Source organism: Poecile atricapillus, chromosome Z, assembly GCF_030490865.1.
Source record: "Poecile atricapillus isolate bPoeAtr1 chromosome Z, bPoeAtr1.hap1, whole genome shotgun sequence".
Classification (NCBI taxonomy): domain Eukaryota; kingdom Metazoa; phylum Chordata; class Aves; order Passeriformes; family Paridae; genus Poecile; species Poecile atricapillus.
In genome coordinates, this window is record NC_081289.1 from 144,377,783 (window position 1) to 144,396,566 (window position 18,784).

Consider the following 18,784-nt stretch of genomic DNA (forward strand, 5'->3'; position numbering starts at 1 on the left):
GCTGGAAATGGGGGCTGAGGGGCTGCACTTGCGGTGTCCAGTTACCCAATCTCCGTGTCTGCTTCCAAATGTTTTGTTTCTCAATATAAACTGCACCCCGAGATCGATTTTAACAAACTGCTGTCGCTAGAGGACAGGAAATATTGGATGCAGGTCTGGGTTAAACACTACACACAGATAGCTTTCATATGGCTGGAATCAGCCTTTAATTTGGGGTCTTTTCAACCCTTATATGGCTTTTCCCACCAGGTTACCCTGATGAAGGAACCACGTCCCCTTTGGTGGGACCAGAGAAAACACATCAGTGACATCTGTTCGTTTTGTTTTGGGAAACATTATCTCTACACAATAACACAACTCCAGAGAGAAACCGTTCCCAGGAACTGCTCCCTGGGAACAGATGAGTCCCTGGCAGGCTGGAATTTCTCTCAAATGAAACACTGTCCACAAAATCCCACTTGCCCCGACTGGGCACACGCCTGGTGCAGCTGAACCGGAATGAGAAGGGAAGGAGGCATTCCAAAGGCCAGGTGAAAGCGGAGGAAATGGCAAGGCAGGGTGATTTCTGTCCTTACTTGGGCCTCCTGAAGATGTGTCCGTACTGGGAGCAGGCCAGGCCCACCGTCGGGGTGTAGACGATGGGCATCAGGCGCTCGATGTCGTCCTGCAGCACCCTGTAGAACAGCTTCTCGTTCCTCTCCTGGATGCCCATGATGTAGATGTACCTGTGGTGGATTGGGCAGGAGGGAAAACACCCCTGAGTGCCTCCTGATCCCCTCGGGACAGGCTCCCAGGGGGAAAGGGGAGCTGGAGAACAGCCAGCAGCACACCACGCCCCGTGGTTAAAGACAACCCCTGGAATGACTGCGGCAGGGAGCCTCGTTACTGCCACAAACACAATTAGAGCTGTTATAAATGCATATCATATTACTGGCTTTTCACAAGTATTATAATGAATATTATATGTATAAGATTAGAAAATTTAGCTGTAATAATTTAGTCTTCTTTATTTCTGTTATTAATGAAACTTAGGAATAGTGGTATAATACATGTATGTTAAGCTATGACATAGCATTAAAACAAAAACTACTTTTGTTTGTGTAACCCAAAGACTAAAAAAGATAGCTGGAGACTTTTTTTCCTTTTGTACACTATCTTATCCAGATGAAGACAGCAGTGACCAGAACTCTGGGGGGGAGGAATTTATTGCATTTCTGGTATCAGAGAATGTAAATCTCAATGGCACCAAGAAGATTGATCTATTGGGAAGGGGGCAAGAGAAAACTAAACAGAAGAACACCAAAGATCCTCAGAAGAATGTCTGAATATGAATGAGAATTTATGGATATGTAGCAGGGTTCTGTTTTTAAGGGACAATCCTTTGTTAGTAAGGTGAATGCAGAGACACCCAGCTGTATCTGTATACTTTATTTTTTTCTCCTAATTGCTTTTTTTTATTAAATTTTTTAATCCTATAAAAATTATCTGAACCTTGTTTTTCACAGAGCCAAAGAATCTCTCATCCAAAAAACATGCCTTGTGAGTCCTGATGTCAACACACACAGGGCAGCTCTGCCAGACAGTTCATTCTGAAGGACTCGGGTGGGTGTGTGAATTAAATCTGAATTTCTGCTAATTTACCCCCCAATTTACTGCGCATCAACCCATGTCCAGTCCTGCTGACCCGAGGACATAGAGATAATGAATTAGCAATTTGCCTCGGGCTACAGCAGCCGGGCACTCGGCCAGTACAGATGGCAGGAGCGCTTTGGACGGGCAAGTGACATGATGTGGATTGAAGAGCCAATCTTTCAGCTCTGATGAGAACAAAAGAGCTTTGATGTGGTCCAGCGAGCCCCAAACCACCCCAGCTCTCCTCTTTGCCTGTGTATTTTTACAGGCAGAGATAAATAAAGATGACGTGAAAATGGCAATGGGATGCTAAAAGCACGGCACTCTAAAACAACAGATGGCAAAACCCTTTGCGGTTCGCCAAACCAGTGGGTGAAGTAATGAAAGATATGAAAAAAAAAAATACACATGATGGGACTTAAAATTCTGCTCTGGTAGCTCCTTTTGAGCAGTAACCACTGCACATGTCAAACGCAGGTTTTGGTATCTCAAACGCTCAATTTACTTTCATTATCAGACGTTTTTATAGAATGGGCCGAGTGCCACCTGCTGTGCTCCAGCAGCCTGCCACTCCCTCTTACAGATCACAGAAATACCTATTCCAGCTTAAAGGCAGGTCTGCAGCTTTGTTACTCATTTTCACACATTCTCTTTTGCTGTTTTATGACTGTGGAATATTGAGGGGGAGAAAAAAACCCCAAACTAAACTTCCCAACCTCATCTAACCATCTTGCAGAAAACTCCATGTATTTAACCCTAAAATAAATTTGGTTCTCTCTGTATTTATTTCCACCTTTGCCAACCCTTTGTGTAATAAATCTGACACTGTTTTCTGTGCCAAAGTAACAGCCAGGACCTGGAAAAACCCAGCGGAGGCACCAGAGGCTTTGGCTATCCCCGGGCAGCATTCCCACATTTCCACCTCGTTCCCAGCCCCAATATTCCCTTTCACCCCAGGACAAGGCTGGAGCAGCGCTTACTTTTCCAAGGGGTCAGTCATTTTTGCCAGATTCTTGTGGAAGCGCAAGGCTTGGATGTCTTGTGTCTCTATTTTGGGGGGGAGGAGTCCCTGCAGCCCAAGCATCTGTCGCTCGTGTAGGGTGAAGGCCATGCCCTGAAAAACGAGAGGTGAGCAGCAGTTAGCGATTCCCGCTCCAGGAATTCCATTTTCTAGGAAACCCCTCCGCTTTTTCACCCTTTTCTGGCCGCAGGGTTTGGGGTGTGTTCGTGGCTACCCCTTCGTGGCCACAGCTTGCCCACAGCCCCGAGCCCTCGTGGCCAGGTTTGGTTCTGCTGCAAAGGGATTAAAAGTGAAATAACGGCTGCTGTTGAATTGTTTCACCAGGCCGGCCCCTGCAGACACAAGACAGCAGCATTCAGCCAGGATTTTCATCTGAATTGCTCAGTTTGCTGCTCTTTTCTGCACACACAAGCTGTCCTAAACGCTCCCAGTAAGTTCTCAGCCCAAATACTTCCTCTTCACTTCTCACATTTGCATTTTGGGATTGACCCAATCTGTTTATCTGCTCCCAAAGAGCAGCAGTGGTGGCAAACTGGAAGAGTTCAGCTGCAACATCTGCCCATTCTTCTCCGTTTGGGAGATGGAGGATGAAAAGTTTAAGTTTATTGTTATTTAAATACTAATTCAAACCGTTTCTCACTTTCCAGACTCTCACTGCCAAGTTATTAAAAAAAAAAAAGAAATAAAAGTATTTTAAAAAGCTTTCTAAGGTTTGCTTTATGCCTTGTAATTACAGTTCAAATTCCTCCTGCCATCAGAAAGGTCAGAGAATCAGAATATCCAGAATATCCAGAATATCCTGATAGGAAGGACTAGGAAGGATCATCCAGGTTCAACTCCTCAACTGACAAGAAAAAAAAAAATCACAATTCCACTTGACAATAAAGGCATAAATTCAGATCAGAATGCAAAATATTTTGACCTCTGTTGATGTGAGAACAGACTCTACACAGGTATTTGTAGAACTATACCCATACACAAAAATTTCTAGAAAAGCCTAGTTGCAGTGTAATTGATCACACCTGAATGGTTTCTAAACAATACTCCTCAGAGAAAAAAATCCCACCATTAAAATAATTACAATTTTTACATGATTTTTCTCTTTCCTATTTAATATCAGTTGTTTTCACTACATTGACTAAAGCAGCCCACCTGCTTTTCTGTACTGATTCTACACTGTGCTCTACAGTAATAAAATACTTGAAAAGTTAGAAAGCAAAGGAAAAAAAAAAACAACAACCCAACCCCAAAAAACTTTGGTGTTTTGCCTTCTTGCAGAAAACTCCATGTGTTTAACCCTAAAATAAATTTGTTTTTCTCTGTATTTATTTCCATGTCTGCCAACCCTTTGTGTAACAGATCTGACACTAAATGCTGGTTTCAATTTAACCTTTTAGGACAGTAGAGTTTTTCTACAAGGAGTCAGGTTTGCAAACCGCTGTCTTCTTTCCCACTCTAATTGCTCCTCTCCAGTATTCTTCCAATACTAAATACAAATAAACTTCAGATGACAGTTCATTATTCAAGTTTTTAACCTTGCCGCTGGTTTTTGGGGGGGTTGATTTTAATTTTTTATTTTTTTTTTGCTGGGGCGTACCAGTCACTTTAGCCACCTTAGTGGTAATTTTTAAAAAAACTGATCTGGATAATCCAACATTTCCACAAAGGGCACGACCACAACACACATGAACAGCACTGACACGAGAGAAAAACCCAGGGAAACACGCTCAGGGTGCCACAGAGGTTTTTTTGTGTGCTGCAAAGCCTGAGCCCCGCTTGTGTGTACTTCACAAGAAATACGAATTCTCTGCCAGCCAAAATGCATCCCCTACACAGAATCCTCTCAGCTCTCTTCCCTTTCCCTCCACAACCCCCCAGCTCGCTGCCATGAGTGTTCAATAACTTTCAAATTCTACATTTAAATTCTAAACAACTTTCGAATTTTAAATTTAAATTAAATTTTAAATTCAACCTTTTAAAAGCAGCCCTTTCTTGCAGCGCAGACTTAGGCCTGGAGGCCGAGCACAGCTGGCAGACATTTGTGGTGTGTCACTTTAGGCAGCACAGAAACAAAAACGATGCCAAAACATTTAGAGCTTTTAGAGGAAGAAGAAAGAGGAGGAGGAGGAGGAGGAGAAGAGAAGTTTATTCTCTGGTCAGCAGGGCTGCTGGAGCTCAGTGGAAAGCCAGGCTCCCCTCACTGATATTTTACTGTAAACCAAGGGAAATCCTTCTCTGCCAAAACCTACAGCCTGCCCTCCAGAAATCCTCAAGTCCTGTAAAAATCTTGTGATTATCACTATCAGTGTGGCACTGAAATGTGGCTTTCCCCAGCTCCCCTGCAGGGTGGAACCTGTGCCCTTAAACCACCTGGACATGCCCCAGTAACAGCCAGGAGCCCTGAGCCTGTTCCAAGCAGAACATTCTGCATCAATCTTTATTGGGTTTATTCACATTCTTTCCTGTTTGTAGGCAACCTGGGTGCTCGCTGGAGCTACAGTAACATCCAACAGGGTGAATTTTTAAGTGACACTAAGTACTTTCAGCTGCTGATTTACATGACAATTACATCTTAGCGTATCCAAAGAGCTTTCATTTTCTGCTTAGGCCTAAATCAGGAATCAGAAAGGCATCAGCCTTCACACAGAAATCCAATCCTTTTTTCCAGCTGGAACAGAACAAGCTCAGCCCAGAGCAGTGAGATAAAATCCCGTGAGCCCTTCTAGCACTTGCTGTATCTCTGTCCATGAGCGTGGGCTTGTTTTGGGGTTTGGGTTTAGATCTGGATTTGGGACTGCCTGCCCAGTATCCCCTGGGATGGAGCTGTCAGACCCCCAGCACCCTTCCAGCACATCGGGAGCCACCCAAGGGTCCCCCCAGCCTTAATCCCCGGGATTAAGGGCTCAAGCACTCCTGCAGTCTGGGTTCAAGCAGCAGGGATCCCTTCCTGCGGCTCTGAGCGCTGACTTTCACTCCCATTAGCGGCCTTAATCCTCCTGGGATATCCAGCACGGATAAAGCATCCCGGAGGAACACCCCACAGCTTCATTAATTCACGCTCAAAGGACAAATCCACCGCGACAAAACCCCTGTTCTGCTGGGAGGGGGAACGCAAAACGCCACCGGGGCGAAACGTTGGCCGTGCTCGAGTTCAGCTCACACTGAACCACCGTGAACTTTAATCCACAAACTCTGGCCCTGGGATCCCGCAGCACAAAGCCAGTGCTGCTATAAATACCAGCACAGACGAATTCTCGCTGCGTGCTCTGCGTGCAGCAGCCCGGATGCTGCAAGCTGGATTTTTATAGCACCGCTGAGCGAGTATTTCTGAGAGGTTTCCACGCAGAGAACAGGTACTGGTGGTGAGTCCTCCCCGCCTGCAGTCTTGCAGCCATGTGTGTAAAAAGGAGTGTACTTTTAACCAACCCTAAATGTCCTCATATGCGGCAAAAACCCCATCCAGGGCTCCTGATAAAGATGTACATATGGTTTATAACCAAGCATGCCACTGCTTAGAAAATTAGTTACTCTACTTCACCAAAGATTTGGTTTCCTTGTAAGTCCTACGAATCGTTGGAACAGATTCAGCAGTGTAGCAGCACAGCCTTTGAAGCAGCATCATAAACAACTTGAAAATAAAACAGGTTTTATGCTGGATTGTGGGCTGCTTCTCTTGACTTTGCTCCCTTGGGCTAAACACAAAGTTCACGATTGCACAAGATGCCTCCACTGCAAATTAATAAAGCTCATTCATAAGAATCAAAGGTATCTTTGCTATCTCTACCAGAGATTAAAAGCTTATATAAGAACAGGGTCAGAACACGAAATTCTCTCCTGATTTCTTTTGTCCTTCGTTTTCAAGCCCAATTCTGTACCTTTATGCTGGCAGAAGCAGCACAGCCTGTACCCTGGCAGGTATCCTGGCTGTGTCCTGGCTGACACAGCAGCGCCCTGTGACACCACCTGCATCTCCATCAGATCTCTGAGCACCTCCAGGAGCCCCTCGGGGGCAGCCAGGTGTGAAGCTGGCTGTGACCCACAGCTGTGCCCTCTGCTAACCATGTGGACGCAGCTGGGAGCACTCCCTGCAGGCAAGGGGAAGAGGCAGGAGCAGAAAGCCCTCGCTCCCAGCCTCTCCTGGGTATGTTTTACACGGTTAGGCCGTGCTGCAGATCACGAGGGTGATGATTGAAATGGCATCCCTGAAGGCCCCGGGGACATCTCTGTAAACTGCTCTTTTTCCAGCTGAGCAGATGTGGCTGCCCCTGCTCTCCTTTCAGGGCATTGATCCCACAACAAAACCCCAAGGCAGCGCCCTTCCCTTCTCCTGCCAGCCCCCAGGTGCCCAGCAGAACACCTGGCCCAAGGTAAATGAGGTTTGGGACTCTCCCCCAGCCCCCAGGTGCCCAGCAGAACACCTGGCCCAAGGTAAATGAGGTTTGGGACTCTCTTGCCAGCCCCCAGCCCCCAGGTGCCCAGCAGAACACCTGGCCCAAGGTAAATGAGGTTTGGGACTCTCTTGCCAGCCCCCAAGTGCCCAGCAGAACACCTGGCCCAAGGTAAATGAGGTTTGGGACTCTCCCCCAGCCCCCAGGTGCCCAGCAGAACACCTGGCCCAAGGTAAATGAGGTTTGGGACTCTCTTGCCAGCCCCCAGCCCCCAGGTGCCCAGCAGAACACCTGGCCCAAGGTAAATGAGGTTTGGGACTCTCTTGCCAGCCCCCAAGTGCCCAGCAGAACACCTGGCCCAAGGTAAATGAGGTTTGGGACTCTCCCCCAGCCCCCAGGTGCCCAGCAGAACACCTGGCCCAAGGTAAATGAGGTTTGGGACTCTCCCCCAGCCCCCAGGTGCCCAGCAGAACACCTGGCCCAAGGTAAATGAGGTTTGGGACTCTCCCCCCAGCCCCCAGGTGCCCAGCAGAACACCTGGCCCAAGGTAAATGAGGTTTGGGACTCTTCTCCCAGCACCTCGGCCAGCTGGTTACACATCAAACAGCTCCAGGTTCCCACGTGCAGAAATCCCTTTGGAGAGCACACAGATGCCAGGGAAGCTGGTAAAACCTGCGGGATCAAACTCCGGGAACCCCTCCGTGCCCAAAGCAGCCGGGCAGGACACGGGACCACGGGGAAATTCCGGGGTCTGTCCTTTCCTGGCTGACCACAAACTGATCACAACCTTTCCAGCACTGCTCCTCTCAGCCTGTCTATCCTGCTTTCCCCAGGAAGGCACCGCCTGTCCCATGCCCGGGCTGCTCAACCTAAAACATTTTAAAATAAATTAAATGTTTCAAAACCAGCATGGTGAGAAAGGGAAGGGAGCATCTGCTTTTACATCTTCAAGGTCACACAATCTTTTCTTTACATTCTCCCATCCTATCCCTTTTATTTTGTTCAAATAGTTTTTTACTTTGGTTAGGGTTTTTTTTTTCTGTTTATTTTTTCATTCTGAATCGGAAATGTACTGTTAGGGTATTTCCCACAAGTCAGTGAGGTCATGCACAAGCCTGCTAAGAAAATTGTCGCTTTACATAAATGTAAATTTATCACAGTTTTTGAAAGGCCTGCATGAAAATAAAGGGGGGTGAAAAAGCTGTGAATTAACACAGATGAAACTGTGAGCAAAATGTAACATTTGAGAAGATGACCACCTGTGTGAAAGACAAGACACTGGTAAAACTCCTCAGGATCAGGGTGGGATTACTAACCAGTGAATGTTTCTTTAACATTTATCACACATTTCCATGCACACACCTATTGCCGTTTCCAGGCACATACATACACACAAATATGTGCATGTATAAACCATGTGATTTCACGCTGAACCGAAAATCTGAGAGGCACTGTCAGTGCAGGGGGAGTTTGTGGACATGAGGAGGAATTTCCAGGATTTGGAAGGTCTAGAGTGCCCATCCCTGGAGGTGTCTGAGGAAGGCCTGAGTGGCACTCAGGGCTCTGGGGACAAGGTGGGGATCGGGTGACAGGCTGGACTCGCTGGTCTGGGAGGGCTTTTCCAGCCTCGGTGTTCCTGGGATTGTCTGATAACCCAACAGAGGAACAGAGTCACTGCTCCTGGGCTAGTGGAACCCGCCGTAAAAAACACAACCACACACCTCTTCACTACAAGAACTGATGCCACAACCAAAATCACCATCTGAAGTGCGGGAAGTGTCAGCAGTTACTCAGCCACAGAAAGCAAACACACAGGTAACGCTACAGGTACTTCCAGTGGGGACAGGGACACTGATGGCACTCCACGTGGCAGAACAGACACCACCAGAGCTGCTGCAAGAGACAGCTAAGGGTGGGCAAGAAAAGAAAACAAAACTGTCAGGGAAAAACCTACTCCAGCAGATTGGTTTGCACAAGGGTGAGGGCCGGTTCCTGCCCCTGATGCTGTCCTTCTGCAGCTCTTGTTTTAGGGACACGTGCCTTTGGGGAGACCAAATGTTCTGCAGAGTTGATAGAGGATGTAAAAATTACATGTAATCAAGTAAAACATGATAATCTCAACAAGCTGACAGCAAGAGATAACAACCTTTATCTGTTTCTGTACGTAGATAATATATATACACACGTGTGGGGCGGCAGGGGTAAAGTACTCAGTGTGTTTAATAAACCATTGATGTCCCTGCTGAATATCCAAAATGCACTTCCACACAGATGCTGCATCCAGCAGTGTCAGTGAGCTCACTCATCCAACAGGCGTCAGCAGGAAGGACAGGCTGACACAGCACAGACAAACTAATGCACAGTGGGGCTCCCTCTCACAAGTCTAACTTCTTGGAGGCATTAAAAAATTCAAAAAATCAATTGCCATTTACCAGAAGCTCCCTATTCTCTTCTACTCCGCAAGAAAGAAACTGCTTTGGGCTCAGGCCAGCAGAGAACTCCAGGGTTAAAACAAAAGAAAAATGGAAGGAAAACTACTAGAAAAACACTACCACTAGAAAAACAGTAAGAAATGGCCTATTGTTATCGTTTCTGAATACTGTTGCATAATCAGCATTTGGAAAAGCTTACAGGGGTTGAAGTAATTTCCACTGGCGTGTCAAAGTCTTTAGAGCTCTCAGAAAGTCTCGAGATAATCTGATCTTGACAAATCACATCAGCTTACTCTTTTCTCCTTCCCTGACACAGCAATCTCAGTTTTAGTTTTGCAGCCAGCCAATCTCTCCCTTCCACAGCTCTCTCTCTCTCTTTAGATTTGTGCAGGACTGAGGCATCTCGCACTCTGCTGTCCAGGGAGGAGAGGGAAGGGAAAAAGAACCCAGCTCCATCACTCAGGAAATGCCCTGGTCACACACAGGTAGATTTGCCACCTTTCTTGACCACTTTCAGACATGCTCTCAACTGATTTCTTACCAGTTTTAATTTACACATTCATGGCTTCGAGATTCCTGGTGGCCACTACAACTCCAGCAGGGGGAAAAAAAAAAAAAAGAAGAGGTTGAGGATGGGCTTGTGGAAACTGGAAGAGTTTTGTGAAGGGAACAAAGCGTTACTTTTGTGTAAGTCTGCGGCAATGCATGGAATTAACATGATATCTCTAGCTCCCAGTTAGCTCCCATGGAGGTTTATTTTTAGATGCTCTTTCAGGCTCTGCACAGGGATGTTTCTTAGGTGATGTGACTCAGTCCCAATTCTCAGTCCTCCAGGAAAAGGGCCAGGGCTAGGCCAGAGAGGCTTCCTGTGCCCAGCAGAATTCAGAACCAACTTTTGCAAAGCCTGAGCTCAGCCCCTCCCTCTCTGTGCCCCGCAGGCAGCCAGGCAGTGCCAGCAGCCCCTGCGCAGCACTGGCAGTGGGGACAGCAGCCAGGGGACACGGGAGTGGGACACGGGAGCCCTGCAGGTGCCCCGGCAGTAACCTGGAGCTGCTCCCTGCCTCCACCACCCGTCCTGGCAGCGTCCCAGGCCCGCAGGCGGCTCTGCCCCGGGACAAGGTCCGCTGGACTGCGGGCAGGTGCAGATAAGCCAGCCGGCAAGGACACGGCACCCACCTTGTTTGTGCGCGGGTTCAGCATGAGCGGCTTGCCCTTCTCCTTGGTGTGCAGGCCGTGCCGCGCCAGGGCGCAGGGCGCCGCGGCCGCGCGCAGTCGGGACAGCATCCTGCCTTCCTCCGCAGCACCTGCAAGGCAAAGGCCACACTCAGACACCCCGCAGAGCCCACAGCCCTACCTGCAGCCTGACACAGACCGCTACCTGCAGCGTGACGCTCCGAAAAGGAACATCCCCGAGACGTGTCGCGGCAGCCGGGAGGGGGAAGAAGAAGGGAGGGTTTGGACTGCTGAGAGTGCAGACTGCAGGGAACACGGAGGGACCCTGATGGGAGCTGGCAGGAGGTGTGGGCGGCCAGCTCTCCCTCGGTGTTGCCTTACAGCACCACGGCAGAGCAGAAATGCCAGCAGCAATTTTAACTGAACGTGGTGAGACGTGAACTGGTGCTGGCGCAAATGCCGGCCAGCACAGCTCCACCTGGGCAGGTGAACCCACAGAATCCTCACTGACATCCTCCGCAGCTTTGTGACAGTGAAATCTCCTGGCCTGGACAGCACGGCACAGAAACTGTCAGCGTGTTAAAACTGTGCTACAACAAAACGAGACATTAGAATGGCCAAAAAACTCCACTCAGCTGTGAATTCCAGGCTTAGATTTTTACAGTTCCAAAATTCAGAAATAGAAAGGTTGTTTTCAGAGACAATACATCCTGTAAGGTAAAGGATGCTTCCCTAAAAGAATTTAAAAATTGTTGGTATAACTCAAGTCCCAATCCTGACAGGTGTCGGCAACTCTTGCCCTCGTTTTGCTGTGCTCCTGATCACAAGCTCTTTGGAGAAGATAAGAATCCCAGGCTTGTCTGAGGCAGGAGCAGCAGGGAATGTGCAGAGGACCCATCTCCAGGGATTATTTCACCGAGACAGAGAGCCAAGGGGAAGCACAGCAGGAGCACGTGCGGTGGCGCAGGGAGGGACATGGGAGAGGGGGACCCGTCACCCCACAGCCCCCACACACACATCCACAGCCCAAACAGGCAGGGACAGTAAAGCAGGGCATCAGACATTCTTAAGGAATGGAATGATGCACGGCTTGGATTTTTAATTTCTTCCAGATGGGAGACAAAATTGAATTAAGGAACAAAACTTCATTATCTTAAATATCGCCTGAATACTTTAGAGGACTTTTCTGTAATCAAATTTGCACATAATCAACTTTTAAGATGGCAGACCGGTCTTACAAGTTACAATCCAAGGATTTTCTTGGAAATCTTTCCAAGCTTTAAAATACTACGCAAACATTTTACTATTTTTCATCATCAGTTATGCCCAAGTTTCTCCTCTACCCACTATGAAGCCTAGAGGGAAGCTGCAGAAGCATCCCTTTCTCCCAACCCTTGTTTGTTTAGGGCTGTGAATGACACAAGTTCCACTCAGAAGCGCTGTGTTTATTTGCTTTGGGGTAAAGACTGTGAATTTGCAGCGTGGAGTGGGGCAGGAGGCCTGGCAGAGCGCTGCCTCTGACCTGCTCCTTCCTCCCCAAACCTGCCAGCGGAGCAGCGAGCACAGCTGCTCTGCCACACGCTGCAAATCAGACAAGGGAAATTACCTGTGCGCTGCAAAACGCATTGATTTTGGGCTGCCTTCAGGACCAGCAGGTTCAGATTTAACTGGTTTCAGTTCTGACTGCCCATTTGCCATCGCCACATGGTCGCAGCTCCACCAAACATGGTCTGTGGGTCCGGTGCCACAGCAAACCCCATCCCACAGCCCCATCAGCCCGGTGCCACCAGGGCTCCCACCTGCCACCAGCCTCAAACACAGAATTAAACCCAAACTCCTTAATACCTCAAACACGTAATTTAAAAGTAGGACAAACACCACACCTTACCTACCCCTGTCTAATTAAATTTAAATTACTTTGTTGCAATTAGCGAGCATTTAAGAAGTGAACAAGATTGTGGCCCAGATTCAACCTAACTTGATCAATTAACTCTAATCAACCTGGCAGAGGGGAAAGACTTTCCAGAGGAGTGATACAAATCTTGCTTTCTTCTCTGATGTGTGAGAAAGGAAACTTGCTGGTCTCCAAAGTGTCACACCAGCACCTAAATTATTCTCTTGATGGAGGTTATCTCAGATTCATAAAGGGGCAGAATCAGGTTTCATTTTCCACTGAGCCCTCTGTTGAGATCCAAGAGATATGATCCCAGTTGATTTATATCCAGCACAAAACCTGACTGGTCACTCAGCCCTCCCCTGCTCTTGTAATTGTTCCCAGTTTCTGTTTCCTCTCCCATCCTGCACATCTCCTCCTTTTGTCACAGACTTTTGAATGTGGTTTGGCAAGAGCTTGCCTCCAGAAGCCACTGTGACACGCCCAACCCTGACCCCACAAAGCAGGAAATCCTTCCCCATGCCTGTGCCTACTGCTCTGTAGGGCTGCCAGCAGCTCTGCCCGCGTGGCCACGGCCCTCTGTCACCCACCCCAGCCCTGCTGCTGGCCACCAGCCTTGTCCCCTGGGCTCCTGGGGGAGGACAAAGGGACAGAAGGCTCAGGCTCCTCGGCTCACGTGTGCTGGAGAGCCCTTGTTTCTGGGAAGCTGCAGGAAAGGCCCCCAAACCAGCAGCTGCTCTCAGGATGGAAGGGCTGGATCGTGCTGCTGCCCGGGGAGGCTTGAATGACGGGTTTGTAGGAGAGAGGCCAGGCTTCACAGGGTGGTAGTCTAACCATAAAAAAAGGAGACAGAATTTTGACAGTAGAGGCTGACAGAGAATTCCTGTGGTTTGGGTGGGAAGGGAACTCAGAGTCCCTCCAGTGCCACCCCTGCCATGGGCAGGGACACCTTCCAGTGTCCCAGGCTGCTCCAAGCCCTGTCCAGCCTGGCCTTGGACACTGCAGGGATCCAGGGCCAGCCCCAGCTGCTCTGGGCACCCTGTGCCAGGGCCTGCCCACCCTCCCAGCCAGCAATTCCTTCCCAATATCCCAGCTGGGCCTGCCCTCTGGCACTGGGAAGCCATTGCCTGGCTGCTGTCCCTGCAGGCCTTGTCCCCAGTCCCTGGGCAGCTCTCCTGGAGCCCCTTTAGGCCCTGCCAGGGGCTCTCAGCTCTCCCTGGAGCCTTCTCTTGTGCAGGGGAGCAGCCCCAGCTCTCCCAGGCTGGCTCCAGAGCAGAGGGGCTCCAGCCCTGGCAGCAGCTGCGTGGGGAGGGGATGTGACCTGAGGGAAAGGGCAGCACTTGCCGCGATGTGAAAACACACAGAGAGGACAGAGGTTGTGCAATGTCCCGTGGGGAGGAACTAGGAAGAAAGAAGCAGAATTGAATGAGGAATAAATTCCTGCCCAAACATGTGTCAGCATCAGCAGGGTCTCTGTTCTCCCCTCAGTGCCTGACAATGGTGAGAACCAAACAAGACTGTGGCACACCTCTAGCCTGAGTCCAGTACCAATGGCAATTTTTGACTGGCTCTGTCACAATTTAAGGGGGATTAAGTCCTTCAGCACACCAGAGGACAGCTCCCTGCTGTGCCTTATCAGGAGGCATCTGCCCGGGTCAAACTAATTACCAATATGGACAAGTGCCCTTATCTGGGAGCAAATGTTCTGCTGCTCCAATTATAGATTTGTTAAATGGCAAAACCTACTTTTAAGGGAAAGGTTCATCACGCTCTTAAAAGGCAGAATTAGGCTGGTCAGAGCAGAAGATCAGAGTCAATCAAAGCAAGGCCAGCTTCAATTACTGCCCAGGCTGCCTGACCTGTGGATCTCCCCTCAGTGCCAAGGAGCATCTGTCAGAGCACAGCAACTTGTGCTGCATGACTCTGCAGTCTGCCTCCAGTTTCAGGGGTGGGGAGACATAAACGCACTTCAAGTGCTCCTGAAGTCCTGTGTCAGTGATTTCTTCCAGGCTTTCCTTCGTGCACAGGAGCCAGCCTGTGTCGGGGAGCCTTTTTTCCATTGACAAGCTGAAATCACTAATTCAAGGCCAGAGAGGCCCCACCGAATTTCCAAAGTTTTAGGCCTCAACCATTCCTAAGCCAGCAGACATTTTCTCCTGTGTCCCCAGAGAAATCCCCGTGGTGAGCCTGCACCACCTCAGGTCTGGTGTGGACGCACCGTGCGCTCAATTCTCTTTTTTTTTCACTAATAAACTGGCCCACCCAAGCATGACACAAACCAGGCACACACGAGCTGGCTTCATCACTTCTGTAATGATAACTCAGTCTAAAATTATTACATTAGGCAAGCAGCGGCTATAAGTGTGTCTCCCCAGGAGGCTTCTACCCAAAGAAAGCAGCTCCCCCTGCACCCACCACCCTTCAGCAGGCCAAGGATGACTTTCACTCCAGAGCAGCAGCATCCCAGGAGCGAGGAGCAGAGGATGGAGGCTCTGCACGGCAGCTCGGCACCTCTGGCTCCCAGAGCTGACCAGATGCTCCTGCTGAGGGGAGTTAACAGCAAACTGTGGCTAAGCTATTTCAGGTTCCCTCCAGCAAAGTCCCGGGCCACCACTTCAAAGGACATTTCTAAGGCACCTTGAGATCTGCAGATTAAAAGGAGCAGTCGTGGGGAGAAATTACTAATGAAGTGTTTGGCAGAGGCAGGCAGGTTATTTTGGAAGCAGAACTTCGGCGTACTGGAATGGCTTTTTTCCCCTTTTATTCTGAGGCAGCCAGTTCAACAGGGAGAGAAGTTAGGTGTGGAGCACTGAAACAGAGTAAGTTCACCACTTGAGGCTGGAAACCCTCACTAAACAAAGCACATTCAGATGAACTCAGATGAGAATGATTTCAGAACATCTTCCTAAAAAGAATATTTGACAATTACTGTAACTTATAGTATTATCAGGCTTCTTGCAGCACAAGCAGGAAGGAGGGCTGAATTGTTTGGTACTGGAGTCCTGGTAGGTAGCAGTTCTTACCAGACAACATCAGAGAGCTGTATTTTCATACATTAACAAACCTGACCCAAATATCCTGATTCTTAAGCATCAGAAAGTCCATTATCTTTTACTCTGGAAACCACAGCAGCAGTACTTTTGGCCAAGTCTGACAAGATGTCTTGTCATTCTTGATTCATTTTCATTTGTGTAACTAATGAAGAGGGCTACTGGTGGCAAAGGTAAGGACAAAAACCTTATCCTGAAACCCCTCAGAAGTAGCCCAGGAACAAGCAGAAAGGTGCCCCTGCTCTGTTCTGGAGAGCTGGTACACCCCTGGGCTGGAGCTGCTCAACTCAGAAACACAGATAATTTTTGGACACGGGTTGAGAGGCGGACAGAGACGCTCCCAACAACTGCTGCGCTCACAAACGCGATTTCTTCCTGGCAAAGCAGCTCAGCCCCGAGCACAGAGGAACCCAGCTGCTGGCAGCTCAGTGCCGGCCAGGTGAAGTGCAAGCCTGCCAACCTCCTACAAACCTCGGTAGGGCTTTAAAAATAAACATCCCACTTAAATCACAGAAAAACCTGAGAATCTATCCATGCACCACCAGCTACCGGCGCTGCTGCTGCTGCTGCAAAGGTGCTGGCACCACTCGTAAAGATGAGCATCCAAATGGTACTCACTCAACCACGGCACGCTTTGACAGCTTCTGTCTTAGTTTGCAGGAGAAAAAGCTTCAAATCTTGCCTGTGCTCAAGCTGCTGACTCACAAGCCACCGCGCAGGATTATCAGAACTTTCCTCCTGTGACTGTAACGCGCAGCTTGTCTTAAAATACAGGCTCGGGTTAATTTTCTACAGATCTTATCGCGTCTAATAAGGCATTAGACACTGCTGGCTGCACACACATGGGCCACTTGCAGAGCTGCACATTCTGCCCAGCTCTTTCATTTGCCCCTGCCTAAATTACAGGTACACAGAAAACCTCCCTTTGATGTTCACTACTTTTTGGAATTACCAACACCAAATATTCAACATTCGGTGCTTTTGATCTTGCTTGGCTGCAAGACTGTCTTTTTTCACCAACCCTTTATCAATGTGCTGTGAGTTTGGTTTGGTTTTTTCCCTATTAATTATGAGATTCTTGCCATGGCACAACACCCCTGGTTGCTCAGACAACACCACTTAGTTAGTATTTTTTTAGTGGAGCGTGGAGCCAGCGACGGCGGCCGCTTCTTCCAACGAGCAGCCGGGAGGCCAAACCCAAACAATAACTCTAAAGTGCCGGGCGGCGCTTCCTGCTCCAAGGCCGCGCCAGCTGCTCCGCTCCTTCCCAACTTTCACTCTCCAGGGCCACGGAAGTTCAGGGCAGGTCGGGCCCAGCGCGGGGGCCCGCGGCAGCAGCTGAGCCCGCCGGCTGGGCGCTGCCCTGGCCTCGGGCAGCTCCCCGCGGGCTGGCAGCTCCATTTGTCACCGTTCTGACAGGGGGAAACACGCACGGGCACAGCCGGGGCTGCTTCCCCCGGCTCCTCGCGGGCACCTGCCGCAGGGCCCAGGGCTGCCCCCGCCGCAGGCCGAGCCTCGGGGCCTCGCACCAGCGTGCTGCTGCTTCGGCACTATCCCCCGCGGGGCCGGACCGGGGACACGGAGCATCCCGGGCGGGCTCCATCCCCTCCCCGCGCCCGGGCGGCCTCCAGCCCCTCAGGACGCCCCGTAGACACGGGCTTATAGAGAGGCCTGTGATGCGCCGCCGCAGCTGTATAATTGTTACCAGAACGGGATCTACCTCCTCCTGCGGCTGCTGCCCGCTGAGCGATGCCGGCCGAGGACCTGTTCTTACTGAGCGAGAGCAGCGCCCGCCCGCCGGAGCTGCGTCCACCGCGGAACCCGCCACTGAATGAAGCCAACACCGAGGCGCCGGGGAGGGACACCCCGGGAGGCGGGTGTTGGCCGTGACTGACAACTTGCGCAGCCAATAGAAGGGAAGGGAACGCGCAGGCGAGGGTGGCGTTTGGCCAATGAACGTTTTATCCCGCCCCCGCAGAGGCTAAAGAGCGACAGGCGAGGCGGGGCGGGGTCTGCCGCAGGTTAATGTGGACTGGGGCGACAGCCAATCAGAGCGGGGAGGAGGCGGGGCGAGGGGCGGGGCCGGGAGAATGAGGCTGTGGAAATGGAGGTGTGAGGGAATGGGAATGGGTGTGGGAATGGGTGTGGGAATAGGAATAGGAATAGGAATAGGAATAGGAATAGGAATAGGAATAGGAATAGGAATAGGAATAGGAATAGGAATAGGAATAGGAATAGGTGTGGAAATGGGATTGGGAATAGGTGTGAAAATGGGATTGGGATTGGGATTGGGAATGGGAATGGGGAATGTGAAGAGATGGGGAATGGGAAGGAGGAATGTGAGGGCATGGGAATGGGAATGTGAGGGCATGAGGAACGTGACTGGAACAGGATCTATGAGGGGGTTGGAAGCCATAAGAAGATGGAGGTCTGTGAGGGATCGGGGTCCATGAGGAGCCTGGGTCCGTGAGGGGATGGGCTGTGAGGGGACAGGGTCCATGAGGGGATGGATCCATGAGGGTACGGGGCTGTGAGGGGATGGGTTGTGAGGGGATGGGGTCCATGAGGAGTGTGAGTCCATGAGGGGATGGATCCATGAGGGTACAGGGCTGTGAGGAGACAGGGTCCATGAGGGGATGTGGCTGTGAGGGGATGGGGCTGTGAGGAGATGGAGTCTGTGAGGGGATGGGGTCCATGAGGAGTGTGGGTCCATGAGGGGACGGAGCTGTGAGGGGATGGAGTCCATGAAGAGTGTGGGTCCATGAGGGGACGGGGCTGTGAGGAGATGGGGCTGTGAGGAGATGGAGTCCATGAGGAGATGGAGTCCATGAAGAGTGTGGGTCCATGAGGGAACGGGGCTGTGAGGGGATGGAGTCCATGAAGAGTGTGGGTCCATGAGGGAACAGGGCTGTGAGGGGACAGGGCCCATCAGGAGCCTGGGTCAATGACGGAATGGGGCTGTGAGTGCCATGGGGCCCCAGGACAGTGGGGATGGCGGCTCCCCAGGAGCATCCCGCTGGGGACGAGGCTGAGGGGAAAGGCGCAGCAGGAGGAAGGAGCAGAGAGCGCTGTCAGGGGAATGGGGTCACTCCTCACACGGTTCCTTTTGGCAGCTGCTCCCAGCGGCCAGGGCCACCGCGCTGGATGCCCTGCATGGAATAGGGCTCCCCAAACATACACAGTGCTGAGGGAAC

At 50.3% G+C, this 18,784-nt stretch overlaps 1 protein-coding gene across 2 annotated transcripts in view; it reads right to left on the reverse strand.

Moving 5' to 3' along the window:
- The window catches only part of ME2 (malic enzyme 2), a 37,998-nt gene extending 20,563 nt beyond the window's left edge, over positions 1 to 17,435 (reverse strand). The window contains exons 1-4 of one of the 2 annotated variants that reach the window (XM_058865379.1): positions 17,311 to 17,435; positions 10,650 to 10,777; positions 2,613 to 2,746; positions 576 to 725 (exon numbers count right to left, since the gene is read on the reverse strand). In XM_058865379.1, the coding sequence (XP_058721362.1) occupies positions 576 to 725; positions 2,613 to 2,746; positions 10,650 to 10,757 (392 nt within the window). In that variant the 5' untranslated portion in view covers positions 10,758 to 10,777; positions 17,311 to 17,435. Of the gene's footprint in view, positions 1 to 575; positions 726 to 2,612; positions 2,747 to 10,649; positions 10,778 to 16,208; positions 16,319 to 17,310 lie in introns of those variants that run through there. The other variant, XM_058865380.1, reaches the window with a different exon arrangement.
- Between the last annotated feature and the right edge of the window lie 1,349 nt (positions 17,436 to 18,784).